The 17183-nt window shown below is 43.6% G+C and overlaps 1 protein-coding gene and 3 long non-coding RNA genes across 6 annotated transcripts; 2 read left to right on the forward strand and 2 right to left on the reverse strand.

Moving 5' to 3' along the window:
* Nucleotides 1-6445: 6445 nt before the first annotated feature.
* Nucleotides 6446-7261, forward strand: LOC127918508 (protein FAM181B-like; the record flags this gene model as incomplete). Its single annotated transcript, XM_052501834.1, is given in 1 exon segment — nucleotides 6446-7261. A coding segment is annotated over 1 exon segment (816 nt), but the record flags the coding sequence as incomplete, so codon positions are not given.
* A 2566-nt stretch (nucleotides 7262-9827) lies between these two features.
* On the reverse strand, nucleotides 9828-11462 carry LOC127918506 (uncharacterized). 2 transcript variants are annotated; one of them, XR_008100288.1, is made up of 5 exons: nucleotides 11372-11462; nucleotides 11204-11289; nucleotides 10431-10817; nucleotides 10021-10063; nucleotides 9828-9859 (listed from the first exon to the last, which is right to left on the reverse strand). It is a non-coding gene; the product is annotated as an uncharacterized LOC127918506 (long non-coding RNA). The 2 variants fall into 2 exon arrangements; XR_008100287.1 differs by having other exon boundaries at nucleotides 9830-9859; nucleotides 10021-10106.
* LOC127918505 (uncharacterized) lies at nucleotides 9933-11242 on the forward strand. 2 transcript variants are annotated; one of them, XR_008100285.1, is made up of 5 exons: nucleotides 9933-9960; nucleotides 10001-10344; nucleotides 10626-10840; nucleotides 10927-10969; nucleotides 11098-11242. It is a non-coding gene; the product is annotated as an uncharacterized LOC127918505 (long non-coding RNA). The 2 variants fall into 2 exon arrangements; XR_008100286.1 differs by having other exon boundaries at nucleotides 10001-10301.
* Nucleotides 11463-12704: 1242 nt separating the features above from the next.
* LOC127918507 (uncharacterized) lies at nucleotides 12705-13290 on the reverse strand. Its single transcript, XR_008100289.1, has 3 exons — nucleotides 13126-13290; nucleotides 12895-13092; nucleotides 12705-12827 (listed from the first exon to the last, which is right to left on the reverse strand). It is a non-coding gene; the product is annotated as an uncharacterized LOC127918507 (long non-coding RNA).
* Nucleotides 13291-17183: the final 3893 nt, after the last annotated feature.

Raw genomic sequence — 17183 nt, forward strand, 5'->3', positions numbered from 1 at the left:
AACAGACTGTTTCTATGTAATAACACTAACAGACTGTTTCTATGTAAATAACAGACTGTTTCTATGTAATAACAGACTGTTTCTATGTAGTAACAGACTGTTAAGTCACTGTGCATCAAAATAAGTAATCACTAAGTATTTGTGTCCTCCATACAGTAAATGCGGGTTACTGGGCAGTCTTGCATCTCAGCAAGTTAACAATCAATCAATCAATCAATCAATCAATCAATCAATCAATCAATCAATCTCCTTGGTCTCTTTTCTTCAATGTGTGTTTTTCCTGCCAGCCCAGCCCCTCTCATCCTCTCTCCTCCAACGTGACTATAGAGTATGGTTTCTGGAATCAGAGCTTCAGGCCGGTAGCTCTGAATGACCGGCCAGAACAAAAACCAAGGCTTGGGAGTTAGACGGCGGAGGAGGGTGGTGGTGGGGGGGGGCGGGGTATATCCTCCCTCCGCAATGGTTGTCCCAAATGACACCCTAGATAGTGCACTACAAAGTTGTTGGCATTGTTGTCTGATGTTTGATATGAAGTGCTAGAAAAAAGAACCAGAGGGTGGATCCATGAATGCGGATACTGTATGTGACCTAATTATCATGTCATATTAATTTATTTCTGTTGCCTCTTTTTCCCCGCCTGCTGCTGTCGACATTTAAGAATAGAGGTGTGAGATGCTATGAATATCTCTTTTAAATACCCTGCTTTTTTTGTAAAGAGAGAGAGAAAAGAAAGCGAGAGAGGGGAGGAGGGGGAGAGGAGGAAAAGAGAGAGATGGGAGAGGAGGAAGAGATGGAGTGGAGAGAGAGAGAGAAGAGAGGGAGAGAGTGGAGTTAGAGAGAGAGAGAAGAGGGAGAGACCAAGTGGAGAGAGGGAGAGAGTGGAGTTAGAGAGAGAGAGTGAAGAGAGGGAGAGAGACAGAGAGAGAGAGAGGGAGAGCGAGAGAGTGGATAGAGAGAGGGAGAGCGAGAGAGTGGATAGAGAGAGAGAGAGAAGAGGGAGAGCGAGAGAGTGGATAGAGGGAGAGAGTGGAGTTAGAGAGAGAGTGGAGAGAGGGAGAGAGAGAAGAGGGAGAGAGACAGAGGGAGAGAAAAGAGGGAGAGAAGAGGGAGAGCGAGAGAGTGAGAGAGAGAGAGAAGAGGGAGAGAGACAGAGAGAGAGAGAATAGGGAGAGCAAGAGAGTGGATAGAGGGAGAAAGAGAAGAGGGAGAGAGACAGAGGGAGAGAAAAGAGGGAGAGAAGAGGGAGAGCGAGAGAGTGAGAGAGAGAGAGAAGAGGGAGAGAGACAGAAAAAAGAGAGAATAGGGAGAGCGAGAGAGTGGATAGAGGGGAGAGGGATAGAGAGAGAGGAGAGAGGGAGAGAGAGAAGAGGAGAGAGACAGAGGAGAGAAAAGAGGGAGAGAAGAGGAGAGCGAGAGAGAGAGAGAAGAGGGAGAGAGACAGAGAGAGAGAGAAGAGGAGAGCGAAAGAGTGGAGAGAGGGAGAAAGAGAAGAGGGAGAGAGAACACCCCCCATAAAGGCCTGAAGAGAAAAGCTTGTTTTTTACAGAAGCTCTACGTTGTCCTGTTTATTGTGCTTCCATGTCAGCAGTTATTCTGAGCGTCTCATTCAGACCGGGTGTTGGGGCCACAGATAATTAGATCAGTACTATCACTTTCACTGTCCCCCTTTTCCCCCGTCCGCACCAATTTACATGAGAATAACAGTTTCTCGATGACCCTTCTTCTTTCAAAGAGCTCAGAACCTTCTCTCTCCCTCCTCTCCGTCTCCCAGCTCTAAATGATTCACTGCCTTAAAATGCACTTTCAAGAAAAGGAAAAAGAAAGAATCCATTCTGGGAATTCTGTTGCAAGGACCAAAAACAGTTATACCAACTGAGCTCAGACCAGGCTGAGAGGAGAGAGGAGAGAGAGAGAGTTGAGAGGAGAGCTGAGAGGAGAGAGCTGAGAGGAGAGAGCTGAGAGAGGAGAGAGGAGAGAGCTGAGAGGAGAGAGTTGAGAGGAGAGAGCTGAGAGGAGAGCTGAGAGGAGAGAGCTGAGAGGAGAGAGCTGAGAGGAGAGAGGAGAGAGTTGAGAGGAGAGAGCTGAGAGGAGAGAGCTGAGAGGAGAGAGCAGAGAGGAGAGAGCTGAGAGGAGAGAGGAGAGAGCTGAGAGGAGAGAGGAGAGAGCTGAGAGGAGAGAGCCCCGAGAGTGTAGGCTGTAAAATGCAATAACATAAGCAAGATTTCCAACATTATTTCATAAAAGCCTAAATTATTTAAAGGGGCAGTTAAAAAATAAAATGTTATAATTATATTTCCACACTATGAGGTGAAATAACACTCTGAAATTGTGAAAGTGATAATAGTGGAATGTTTGTTGTAAGGGGATGTTAAAAATAAAATATGCCTGAATTTCAGCCTGTTCAAGTGGAAGGTTTGGCCCACATCATGACCTGCTCTCTGTGATCTGTTTATAATAGACCAATGACTGTTCTTCTGGGTAAGTGGGTGGGCTCTAGATCATCCTATCAGCCAATCAAGGCAGTGTATGGAAATATCTTCAAAATAGGTACATCCCTTTTTTTTTACTGTGTGAATAATCTATACTCCATCTTCCCTCTCTCACCAGCCTCCTGATACTATTTCCTCCATCTTCCCCTCTCACCAGCCCTGATACTATTCCCTCCATCTTCCCCTCTCACCAGTCCTGATACTATTTCCTCCATCTTCCCTCTCTCACCAGCCCTGATACTATTTCCTCCATCTTCCCTCTCTCACCAGCCCTGAGCCATTTCCTCCAGCTCTCTCTCTCTCACCAGCCCTGATACTATTTCCTCCAGCTTCCCCTCTCTCACCAGCCCTGATACTATTTCTCCATCTTCCTCTCTCTAGCCCTGATACTATTTCCTCCATCTTCCCTCTCTCAGCCCTGATGGCTATTTCCTCCATCTTCCTTCTCTCACCAGCCCTGATACTATTTCCTCCATCTTCCTTCTCTCTCTCTCTAGCCCTGATAGTTTCTCAGACATTTTCCTCTCACCCAGCCCTGATACTGCCTCCCATCTTCCCTCTCTCACCAGCTCCGAGTTATCACATTTCCTCCATCTCCTCTCTCTCTGAGCCCTGATACTATTTCCTCCATCTTCCTCTCTCACCAGCCCTGATACTATTTCCTCCATCTTCCCTCTCACCAGCCCTGATACTATTTCCTCCATCTTCCCTCTCACCAGTCCGATACTATTTCCTCCATCTTCCCTCTTCACCAGTCCTGATACTATTTCCTCCATCTTCCTCTCTCACCAGTCCTGATACTATTTCCTCCATCTTCCCTCTCTCACCAGTCCTGATACTATGTCCTCCATCTTCCCTCTCTCACCAGCCCTGATACTATTTCCTCCATCTTCCTCTCACCAGTCCTGATACTATTTCCTCCATCTTCCCCTCTCTCACCAGCCCTGATAATATTTCCTCCATCTTCCCTCTCTCACCAGCCCTGATACTATTTCCTCCATCCAGCTCTATGTATTCTTCCGTCTCTCACAAGTCCTGATACTATTTCCCAGCCCCCCCACTTAAATCAGGATCAAGCTTTGGCACAGTGAAACCCCAGGCAGACCCAGAACCCATACTGCACCTTTCAGTGTGTTCTGGGTATTCACTATTCAATGTTAGCCAAGAGACTTCCCATAAAAGTATTATTGTCACAGCGGTGAAAGCAGACGCAGTAAGCAGACGCAGGCGGACGAGGCAGACGCAGGGGGTGGACGCAAAAGCGGACGGTAAGCGGCTGCAGTAAGCAGACGCAGTAAAGCAGACGAGTAAAGGACGCAGTAAGTAGACGAGTAAGCAGGGTACAGCAAGCAGTTTCATACCAAGGCTGTATTTAAGGTCAACATGTCTTCCTTCACCGAACCAACACTTATTTTCCCCTTTAATTTAACAGCCCTTGGCCAGCTTTTCCTTCAACAACTGTTCATTGCAGAGGAGGGAGGGGGAGGGGGGGCCATTTTACTGTGGGGCTGAGGTGCACTTTAATGAATCCCTGGTACAAAGCTCCCTTTCAGAGGCTGGGGAGAATAGAGGCTTTTAGGACTCCGTAGGGCTGTATGTCAAAGACCCGGCTATAATAGTTGTCAGGACCGAGCAAAAATTCCTACTGGCTCTAAATTCTCCACCAACATGACCATGCACCAACAAGAAATCAACTTCCAACTTTAGTTCCACGAGCAGATTAAGACACAGAACAAGAAGGAAGGTTATCTTATGGTAGAGTTATATTTGGGAATTGATCCCAGATACTATAGAGATACATGTTTGGGCACCGGGATTAAGAATTATCCCAGATACTATAGAGATACCTGTTTGGGCACCGGGATTAGTTATAATTGATCCCAGATACTATAGAGAGGGCTTTGCTTGGGCACCGGGATTAGGTTATACTGATCCCAGATACTATAGAGATACAATTGATCCCAGTAGAGATACTCTGTTTGGGAACCATAATAGATATTGATCCCAGATACTATAGAGATACCGGTTTGGGCACCGGGATTAGTTATAATTGATCCCAGATACTATAGAGATACAATTGATCCCAGATACTATAGAGATACCTGTTTGGGAACAGATACTATAGAGATACAGGATAGAGATACCGCTTGGGAAACCAGGATTAGTTATAATTGATCCCAGATACTATAGAGATACCTGGTTTGGGCACCAGAGTTATAATTGATCCCAGATACATAGAGATACAATTGATCCCAGATACTATAGAGATACCTGTTTGGGAACCAGGTAGTTATAATTATCCCAGATACTATAGAGATACAATTGATCCCAGATACTATAGAGATACCTGTTTGGGAACCAGGGATTAGTTGTAATTGATCCCAGATACTATAGAGTTATAATTGATCCCAGATACTAGAGAGTTATAATTGATCCCAGATACTATAGAGATATCTACATGGGAACCAGGATTAGTTATAATTATCCCAGATACTATAGAGATACCTGCTTGGGAACCAGGATTAGTTATAATTGATCCCAGATACTATAGAGATACCTGTTTGGGCACCGATTAGTTATAATTCATCCCAGATACTATATAGATACCTGTTTGGGCACCGATTAGTTATAATTCATCCCAGATACTATAGAGATACCTGTTTGGGCACCAGGATTTCCCCATGGAGAAAAAGCCTTTCTGAAAACATAATATTATTATATATATATATATATATTTTATATATATTTATATATATATATATATAATAGTAAACGGTAGGGTCTTGATGACATAGTGTGGTGTGTTCTCGGTGTGTGATGAGATGGTAGAAGTAGCAAGTCCTGCCTGTAAACCCAACAATCAAGCTGGTATGAATAAAGACATGGAAATAACGTAAATATATATATATATATATATATATATATATATATATATATATTTTTTTTTAAGAGCACAAAATAAATAATGTATACATAACACAGGGAAAATGTTTTTAGAAATGAAATTTTACATTTTAACTAACTATTATAAAACAACATGAATTACATTGCTCTGAAAGTGCTATTCTAGTTTCACCTCCATAGTAGCCCAACATATTCACGTTTCATAAGACCGGTTTGGGTTCACAGCACACATAAACAGTGAAAGGAGGAGGAAGAGGGATCCAACCAACCCTACCACTGGCTATTGTCTTGAGACACAGCGGGGAAGCTCAGACAAATCTCTCTTAGTTGCAGGTGGTCAGGCGTAAGCAAAGAGTTAAGTCCCGGGGTCTCTCTGCCCCTCCCCTTTGATGTTCTGACATCATCTAGCCCCGCCCCCTGAAAGATCTCTCTCTCTCTCTCTCTCTCTCTCTCTCTCTCGGTCAGATTTGCTTTCCACAAACAACAAGTGTCTGTTCCCTCAGTTCAGTCTCTGTTCTGTTCTACTGTGGAGTGGAAAAGTGGAGAGGAGACGAGTGGAATTCACAGTAGCTGCATGTCCAAGCCTCACAACTAGCTTAAAGGGGTTTGGACCAAACCCTATGAGCAAAAAGACTGCTGAAAAGACATATCTTTGGTTGAAAAAGACGTTGAGAATACATATTCTCAACCATTTTCTGCACACTGGGAAGCTACCCTGGGACTAGTCTCTTGTGACAGTCTGAAATCGAATATCTAATTTGCTTCTTGTAGGCGCCAACATTACCCAGACACAGGACAAGAAGACATGCTGTGACGAGGAAGAGGCTCTTTATATTTTGGATTAGCAGCAGCAGCGGATGCTGAGGGCGAGGCCACTGAGGCCGCAGTGTTTAGAAACAGAATTGTAATGGCTGTTCAAACTGCAATCATGAACTCTCCGCAAAACTTCTGTTTCCTGGGTCGGTCATGATGGAGTATGACATGAGTCAGAGTCTCGACGAGAGTCCGCTGGAGAGTGAGTGAGGAGAGGAGGATACAGGGAAACCACCCAGAAGTCTGGACGAGAGTCCGCTGGAGGAGAGTGAGGAGAGAGGAGGATACAGGAAACCACCAGGAATCTGCTCAGCTTCATAGACTCAGCCTCCAGCAACATCAAACTGGCTTTAGACAAGCCAGTCAAGTCCAAAAGGAAAGTCAACCACCGCAAGTACCTGCAGAAGCAGATCAAGAGATGTACAGGCTTCATCAGTCCAACAGGGAACCCAGCAGCAGCTCCAGGGGCCAACAGGAGAAAAGTCTCTGGCTTTCCCACCCAGACCCAGACCCAGCTTCAGACCCAACTTCAGACCCAACTTCAGACCCAGCCCAGCCCATTCCAGCAAGGCAAACCCGTCCACAAGCGGGACGGGCTACAGGCCAACCTCCAGACCAAGAGCCTGGCTGCCCTCTTTAACTCTGTCAAGGAGCCTGTCAAGGGGGAGAGAGCCAAGAAGCCTCCCCTGAGGCACCGTAACCTTCCCCCATCCTTTTTCACTGAGCCGGCCAACACGACCACCTCTCGAGTCACGTCCACCTCGGGCATGTTCCTGGGTGATCTGGAACGGGGAGGGGGGAACCCGGACTTCTTTGACCTGCTGGGGCCGGACTACTGTAACATGCTCAGTGATCAGGACGTGTTTCAGACTCGCGGCCTGCCCAGTAGGATCCTCGACCAGGACATGTTTCAGACTCGGGGCCTGCCCAGTAGGATCCTCCAGCACCAGCAGACTCAGGACATAACAGACCAGGTATCGCCCTCACGACCCTCACCATCTAGTGGGAGGATTCTTGTATACAGAGCCTTGCTGGATTACCTCTTCTCCTTCTAAGAAGGCAGGGGAGGCGTACGGATGGGCCCAGGAACACAGACACCCCTGTACTGCCAATCAGAGAGAGGGCGTACGGACGGGCCCAGGAACACAGACACCCTGTACTGCCAATCAGGAGAGGGCGTACGGACGGGCCCAGGAACACAGACACCCCTGTACTGCCAATCAGGAGAGGGCGCACGGACGGGCCCAGGAACACAGACACCCCTGTACTGTCACCCTGTGTCTGACTCCTCTGCGACAGGGTCTACAGAGGATAGTAACTCACTGTGCACTCTGGCCTTTCCCAACTTCTTCCCAGACTGCTCTGTGTCTCAGGTCTCATATGGTCTGAGTGGTGGTGGGTACAACACAAAGGGGTTCTCTTCTCTCTGATAAGACATCGCTTCGCTGTCCGAGACTACAAGTTGAGTAGTTGTGGTCCAAAATGTTAGTGTGACTTGCGATTGACCAGAGCTACAGATTGAGATACTGTCTAATCTAATCGTATTTGTAACGTACACCTTTTCCAGCAGGTATAAAAAGTGCAGTGAAATACTTTGTGTTTTAGAGCTCCCTCGACAACGCAGAACATTTCATCAATGATCATGTAATATAACAAGTAGTAGAAGTAAGAGACCAGGTAGTATATTGAGACCAGGTAGTATATTGAGACCAGGTAGTATATTGAGACCAGGTAGGTATTTACAAATATAAAGTGGGTAGTAAATTTATAGTATATAATAAAACAGTAGCATTGACTGTGTGTGTGTGTGTGTGTGTGTGTGTGTGTGTGTGTGTGTGTGTGTGTGTGTGTGTGTGTGTGTGTGTGTGTGTGTGTGTGTGTGTGTGTGTGTGTGTGTGTGTGTGTGTGGGTGGGTGTGGACATGGAGCCACAAGAATGGTAAACAAACAAAAAGTTGACCAACTCGGGACATTTTGTCCCCACAAGAAAAAATGATATTATTAGGGATGGAATTAGGTTTAGGGTTAAGGGGTTAGGATTAGGGGGTTAGGTTTAGGGTTAAGGGGTTAGGTTCAGGGTTAAGGTGTTAGGTTTAGGGTTAAGGGTTAGGTTTAGGATTAAGGTTACATTTTGGGGTTAGGGAGGTTTAGGATTAGGGGTTAGGTTTAGGGTTAAGATTACATTTTGGGGTTAGGGTTAGGGGTTAGGTTTAGGATTAAGGGGTTAGGTTCAGGGTTAAGGGGTTAGGTTTAGGGTTAAGGGGTTAGGTTTAGGGTTAAGGTTACATTTTTTGGGGTTAGGGTTAGGGGTTAGGTTTAGGGTTAAGGGGTTAGGTTCAGGGTTAAGGTGTTAGGTTTAGGGTTAAGGGGTTAGGTTTAGGATTAAGGTGTTAGGTTTAGGGTTACGGTTATGTTTTGGGGTAGGGGTTAAGGGTTAGGTTTAGGGGTTGTTATGTTTTGGGGTTAGGGTAAGGTTTAGGGTTGTTATGTTTTGGGGTTAGAATAAGGTTTAGGGTTGTTATGTTTTTGGGGTTAGAATAAGGTTTAGGGTTGTTATGTTTTGGGATTAGAATAAGGTTTAGGGTTGTTATGTTTTGGGGTTTAGGGTTAAGGGGTTAGGGTAAGGTTTAGGGTTGTTCTGTTTTGAGGTTAGAATAAGGTTTAGGGTTAGGGGTTAGGGTTAGGGGTTAGGTGTTAGGGTAAGGTTTAGGGGTTAGGGTAAGGTTAGGTGTTAGGGTAAGGTTTAGGGGTTAGGATAAGGTTTAGGTGTTAGGGTAAGGTTTAGGGGTTAGGGTAAGGTTTAGGGTTAGGGTAAGGTTTAGGGTTAGGGAAAATGTGATTTAAATGGGAATCAATTGTGTCTCTGCACAAGGTTAGTAAAACAAGACTGTGTGTTTGCGTGTCTGTTTGTTTGTGTGTAAGGGTTGATTGTGTTGGTAGTCGGTGCAAATTATATCTATGGTGCATATAGTCTCTTAGGTGCAGATCTGTGCAGGGAGACGACTAGGTTGAACTTTTCAGCAGTCTGGTGGCCTGGTGGTAGAAGCTGTCTCTGAGCCAGTTGGTCCGAGACGTGACACTCCGACACCGCTTGCCAAGATGGTAAACAGTCCTTGGCGATCTTTCAGTGTGGTGAATGAGAATAAATGTATAGATTTGGTTCTCTCGTGTACTCTAATGCTCGTAAAAGTGAAAGTTAATTCACCCTAATGAACAAAAAAAAAAAACCGTTGTATTACCCATGACAGTCAATTTCAATGTGTTTTTTGATTTGATTGAATTCTCGGACACAGATATGGTAAAACACAAGATATTACAAAGATTATCCAAGATATTACGTAAAAACACAAGATATTACGTCCAAGATATTACGTCCAAGATATTACGTCCAAGATATTACAAGATATTACCTCCAAGATATTACCAAGATGATAACAATCCAGTTTTAAAGTTTCACATCTGATTATTAAAACACAAAGCCATTGAACATGTTATACATTTTATTTTTTATTTATTATTTTTATTACAAAAGTCTCCTGGGATCTTAACTTGAGTCAGAACACTCTGAAAAGTGGTTGATAATTTTGGTCAAACCAATTCATTTCCTTTTGAGGTTCAAGATGACCATCACCAGGTAGTCTACAGTATTCACATCTCTGGTTGATGACCATCACCAGTCTACAATATTCACATCTCTGGTTGATGACCATCACCAGTCTACAATATTCACATCTCTGGTTGATGACCATCACCAGGTAGTCTACAGTATTCAAACCTCTGGTTGATGACCATCAGGTAGTCTACAGTATTCAAACCTCTGGTTGATGACCATCACCAGGTAGTCTACAGTATTCACATCTCTGGTTGATGACCATCACCAGGTAGTCTACAGTATTCACATCTCTGGTTGATGACCATCACCAGGTAGTCTACAGTATTCACATCTCTGGTTGATGACCATCACCAGGTAGTCTACAGTATTCAAACCTCTGGTTGATGACCATCACCAGGTAGTCTACAGTATTCAAACCTCTGGTTGATGACCATCACCAGGTAGTCTACAGTATTCAAACCTCTGGTTGATGACCATCACCAGGTAGTCTACAGTATTCAAACCTCTGGTTGATGACCATCACCAGGTAGTATTCACATCTCTGGTTGATGACCATCACCAGTCTATTCAAACCTCTGGTTGATGACCATCACCAGTCTACAGTATTCAAACCTCTGGTTGATGACCATCACCAGGTAGTCTACAGTATTCAAACCTCTGGTTGATGACCATCACCAGGTAGTCTACAGTATTCAAACCTCTGGTTGATGACCATCACCAGGTAGTCTACAGTATTCAAACCTCTGGTTGATGACCATCACCAGGTAGTCTACAGTATTCACATCTCTGGTTGATGACCATCACCAGGTAGTCTACAGTATTCACATCTCTGGTTGATGACCATCACCAGGTAGTCTACAGTATTCAAACCTCTGGTTGATGACCATCACCAGGTAGTCTACAGTATTCAAACCTCTGGTTGATGACCATCACCAGGTAGTCTACAGTATTCAAACCTCTGGTTGATGACCATCACCAGGTAGTCTACAGTATTCACATCTCTGGTTGATGACCATCACCAGGTTGTCTACAGTATTCAAACCTCTGGTTGATGACCATCACCAGGTAGTCTACAGTATTCAAACCTCTGGCTGATGACCATCACCAGGTAGTCTACAGTATTCACATCTCTGGTTGATGACCATCACCAGGTAGTCTAAATGTATTCACATCTCTGGTTGATGACCATCACCAGGTAGTATACAGTATTCAAACCTCTGGTTGATGACCATCACCAGTCTACAGTATTCAAACCTCCTGGTTGATTGACCATCACCAGGTAGTCTACAGTATTCAAACCTCTGGTTGATGACCATCACCAGGTAGTCTACAGTATTCAAACCTCTGGTTGATGACCATCACCAGGTAGTCTACAGTATTCAAACCTCTGGTTGATGACCATCACCAGGTAGTCTACAGTATTCACATCTCTGGTTGATGACCATCACCAGGTAGTCTACAGTATTCAAACCTCTGGTTGATGACCATCACCAGTCTACAGTATTCAAACTTCTGGTTGATGACCATCACCAGGTAGTCTACAGTATTCCAACCTCTGGTTGATGACCATCACCAGGTAGTCTACAGTATTCAAACCTCTGGTTGATGACCATCACCAGGTAGTCTACAGTATTCAAACCATATACTGTGATTTCTCAGTCATGCATGTGTCAAACCAGGACTGTGTTTAGGACAAAAACCATGGCAACATTTTCAAATGCCCTTCAATTACACCCATAACAAATGATAAAACAATGAAAGGGTGATGTCTCTGTTTCAAACTACCGTTGGTTTAAGTGAGAGAAAAGAATGGTAGCTTTTGGTGGCGTTCCCCATTCTGCTAGATCCCTCCATGGTTGTCCTTCATTGGTACAGTAACTCTGGCTAGTTGTTTTCTGTGTGCAGACAGACTAGTTAGTGTGAGGAGTTGTGTGATTCGCAAATAGATTAAATTAGTCAACACTGTGAATATAACGTGAAGTGTTGAAATACCAAGAATCACTTCTTAATGAAAACAGAAGATGTAAAAAAAAAAATGTAAGTATTTTTTTAGCTTTAACCTTTATTTAACTAGGCAAGTCAGTTTTAAGAACAAATTCTTATTTTCCCTGACGGCCTAGGAACAGTGGGTTAACTGCCTGTTCAGGGGCAGAATGACAGATGTGTACCTTGTCAGCTCGGGGGTTTGAACTTGCAACCTTCCGGTTACTAGTCCAACGCTCTAACCACTAGGCTACCCTGCCACCTCTACACTCTAACCACTAGGCTACCCTGCCACCACTAGGCTACCCTGCCCCCTCTACACTCTCACCACTAGGCTACCCTGCCACCTCTACACTCTAACCACTAGGCTACCCTGCCACCACTAGGCTACCCTGCCCCCTCTACACTCTCACCACTAGGCTACCCTGCCACCTCTACACTCTAACCACTAGGCTGCCCCTACCACCACTAGGCTACCCTGCCCCTCTACACTCTCACCACTAGGCTACCCTGCCATCTACCTCTACACTCTAACCACTAGGCTACCCTGCCACCACTAGGCTACCCTGCCCCCTCTACACTCTCACCACTAGGCTATTGTTTTTCCCTACCACCTCTACAAGATTGGTTTTTGCTCTAACCACTAGGCTACCCTACCACCTCTACACTCTAACCACTAGGCTACCCTGCCACCTCTACACTCTAACCACTAGGCTACCCTGCCACCTCTACACTCTAACCACTAGGCTACCTACCTCCTCTACACTCTAACCACTAGGCTACCCTGCCACCTCAGAACACTCTAACCACTAGGCTACCTACCTCCTCTACACTCTAACCACTAGGCTACCCTGCCACCTCTACACTGTAACCACTAGGCTGACCCGGTGCCACCTCTACACTCTAACCACTAGGCTACCCTGCCACCTCTACACTCTAACCACTAGGCTACCCTGCCACCTCTACACTCTAACCACTAGGCTACCCTGCCACCTCTACACTCTAACCACTAGGCTACCCTGCCACCTCTACACTCTAACCACTAGGCTATCCCTCCGCCTCTATATCTCAAACCACTAGGCTACCCTGCCACCTCTACACTCTAACCACTAGGCTACCCTGCCACCTCTACACTCTAACCACTAGGCTGCCCTGCCACCTCTACACTCTAACCACTAGGCTACCCTGCCGCCTCTACACTCTAACCACTAGGCTACCCTGCCGCCTCTACACTCTAACCACTAGGCTACCCTGCCACCTCTACACTCTAACCACTAGGCTGCCCTGCCACCTCTACACTCTAACCACTAGGCTACCCTGCCACCTCTACACTCTAACCATTAGGCTGCCTCGTATTCTGATAATGACAAAATAAAGCTGGTCTTTATTACTACACTGCCAGAAGTGTCCTTTTATTGATTTCTACATTATTTGCTGTCAGAACAAATTAAGTTAATTGAGCATCACAGTTGTTGGAAAAACAGTGTATCTTGTGAATAAAATAAAAAATACACTTGAAACATTTTGAAACACAATTTAATGTAGAGTTAAAGACTTAGGGCCGAACCATAACTCGATGTGATGACTTGCTTTTCTTCAAGATAGGTATTGTTTTTCAGCTATCATTTACTCACATGAACAAAAGGTATCAAGATTAGTTTTTGCTTTTTAGTTAATGATGAATGGACAGGGAGGGGGGTTGACCTGATCCTAGATCAGCCCTACTACCCTGAGAAGCTTTATCAAGAAAGTCCCTGAGCCATAGAGGCTGCGACAATACCCCCCTCTACTGGCCGCACAAGGCTAGTGTGGATTTAACACTCATTTTACTTTCTAACACGGATGCCTGTCGAGACGAACACGGATGCCAGTCAAGACGAACACGGATGCCAGTCAAGACGAACACGGATGCCAGTCAAGACGAACACGGATGCCAGTCAAACACTAACACGGATGCCAGTCAAGGCGATCACGGATGCCAGTCAAGGCAACAGTGTATAGTATAGTATGCTAGTCTTTTTCTGAATCTCTGAACAAAGTGTATAAATGTAGGAAGGACATGGTGACTGCCGGTTCTAAACACCTGTCTAGTATCAACACTCTGCTATGTTATATCTACCAACACCTGTCTAGTATCAACACTCTGCTATGTTATATCTAACAACACCTGTCTAGTTAGTATCAACACTCTGCTATGTTATATCTACCAACACCTGTCTAGTATCAACACTCTGCTATGTTATATCTACCAAAACCTGTCTAGTATCAACACTCTGCTATGTAATATCTACCAACACCTGTCTAGTTAGTATCAACACTCTGCTATGTTATATCTACCAACACCTGTCTAGTTAGTATCAACACTCTGCTATGTTATATCTACCAACACCTGTCTAGTATCAATACTCTCTATGTTATATCTACCAACACCTGTCTAGTATCAACACTCTGCTATGTTATATCTACCAACACCTGTCTAGTATCAACACTCTGCTATGTTATATCTACCAACACCTGTCTAGTATCAACACTCTGCTATGTTATATCTACCAACACCTGTCTAGTATCAACACTCTGCTATGTTATATCTACCAACACCTGTCTAGTATCAACACTCTGCTATGTTATATCTACCAACACCTGTCTAGTATCAACACTCTGCTATGTTATATCTACCAACATCTGTCTAGTTAGTATCAACACTCTGCTATGTTATATCTACCAACACCTGTCTAGTATCAACACTTTCTGCTATGTTATATCTACCAACACCTGTCTAGTATCAACACTCTGCTATGTTATATCTACCAACACCTGTCTAGTATCAACACTTTCTCCTATGTTATATCTACCAACACCTGTCTAGTTAGTATCAACACTCTGCTATGTTATATCTACCAACACCTGTCTAGTATCAACACTCTCCTATGTTATATCTACCAACACCTGTCTAGTTAGTATCAACACTCTGCTATGTTATATCTACCAACACCTGTCTAGTATCAACACTCTGCTATGTTATATCTACCAACACCTGTCTAGTTAGTATCAACACTCTGCTATGTTATATCTACCAACACCTGTCTAGTATCAACACTCTGCTATGTTATATCTACCAACACCTGTCTAGTATCAACACTCTGCTATGTTATATCTACCAACACCTGTCTAGTATCAACACTCTGCTATGTTATATCTACCAACACCTGTCTAGTTAGTATTAACACTCTGCTATGTTATATCTACCACACCTGTCTAGTATCAATACTCTCCTATGTTATATCTACCAACACCTGTCTAGTTAGTATCAACACTCTGCTATGTTATATCTACCAACACCTGTCTAGTTAGTATCAACACTCTCTATGTTATATCTACCAACACCTGTCTAGTTAGTATCAACACTCTGCTATGTTATATCTACCAACACCTGTCTAGTTAGTATCAACACTCTGCTATGTTATATCTACCAACACCTGTCTAGTATCAACACTCTGCTATGTTATATCTACCAACACCTGTCTAGTATCAACACTCTGCTATGTTATATCTACCAACACCTGTCTAGTTAGTATCAACACTCTGCTATGTTATATCTACCAACACCTGTCTAGTATCAACACTCTCCTATGTTATATCTACCAACACCTGTCTAGTATCAACACTCTGCTATGTTATATCTACCAACACCTGTCTAGTATCAACACTCTGCTATGTTATATCTACCAACACCTGTCTAGTATCAATACTCTGCTATGTTATATCTACCAACACCTGTCTAGTATCAACACTCTCCTATGTTATATCTACCAACACCTGTCTAGTATCAACACTCTGCTATGTTATATCTACCAACACCTGTCTAGTATCAACACTCTGCTATGTTATATCTACCAACACCTGTCTAGTATCAACACTCTGCTATGTTATATCTACCAACACCTGTCTAGTATCAACACTCTGCTATGTTATATCTACCAACACCTGTCTAGTTAGTATCAACACTCTGCTATGTTATATCTACCAACACCTGTCTAGTTAGTAACAACACTCTGCTATGTTATATCTACCAACACCTGTCTAGTTAGTATCAACACTCTGCTATGTTATATCTACCAACACCTGTCTAGTTAGTATCAACACTCTGCTATGTTATATCTACCAACACCTGTCTGGTATCAACACTCTGCTATGTTATATCTACCAACACCTGTCTAGTTAGTAACAACACTCTGCTATGTTATATCTACCAACACCTGTCTAGTTAGTATCAACACTCTGCTATGTTATATCTACCAACACCTGTCTAGTTAGTAACAACACTCTGCTATGTTATATCTACCAACACCTGTCTAGTATCAACACTCTGCTATGTTATATCTACCAACACCTGTCTAGTATCAACACTCTGCTATGTTATATCTACCAACACCTGTCTAGTATCAACACTCTGCTATGTTATATCTACCAACACCTGTCTAGTATCAACACTCTGCTATGTTATATCTACCAACACCTGTCTAGTATCAACACTCTGCTATGTTATATCTACCAACACCTATCTAGTATCAACACTCTGCTATGTTATATCTACCAACACCTGTCTAGTTAGTATCAACACTCTGCTATGTTATATCTACCAACACCTGTCTCGTTAGTATCAACACTCTGCTATGTTATATCTACCAACACCTGTCTAGTATCAACACTCTGCTATGTTATATCTACCAACACCTGTCTCGTTAGTATCAACACTCTGCTATGTTATATCTACCAACACCTGTCTAGTATCAACACTCTGCTATGTTATATCTACCAACACCTGTCTAGTATCAACACTCTGCTATGTTATATCTACCAACACCTGTCTAGTATCAACACTCTGCTATGTTATATCTACCAACACCTGTCTAGTATCAACACTCTGCTATGTTATATCTACCAACACCTGTCTAGTATCAACACTCTGCTATGTTATATCTACCAACACCTGTCTAGTATCAACACTCTCCTATGTTATATCTACCAACACCTGTCTAGTATCAACACTCTGCTATGTTATATCTACCAACACCTGTCTAGTTAGTATCAACACTCTGCTATGTTATATCTACCAACACCTGTCTAGTTAGTATCAACACTCTGCTATGTTATATCTACCAACACCTGTCTAGTATCAACACTCTGCTATGTTATATCTACCAACACCTGTCTAGTATCAACACTCTGCTATGTTATATCTACCAACACCTGTCTAGTTAGTATCAACACTCTGCTATGTTATATCTACCAACACCTGTCTAGTTAGTATCAACACTCTGCTATGTTATATCTACCAACACCTGTCTAGTATCAACACTCTGCTATGTTATATCTACCAAC

Source organism: Oncorhynchus keta, unplaced genomic scaffold (assembly GCF_023373465.1).
Source record: "Oncorhynchus keta strain PuntledgeMale-10-30-2019 unplaced genomic scaffold, Oket_V2 Un_contig_14353_pilon_pilon, whole genome shotgun sequence".
Classification (NCBI taxonomy): domain Eukaryota; kingdom Metazoa; phylum Chordata; class Actinopteri; order Salmoniformes; family Salmonidae; genus Oncorhynchus; species Oncorhynchus keta.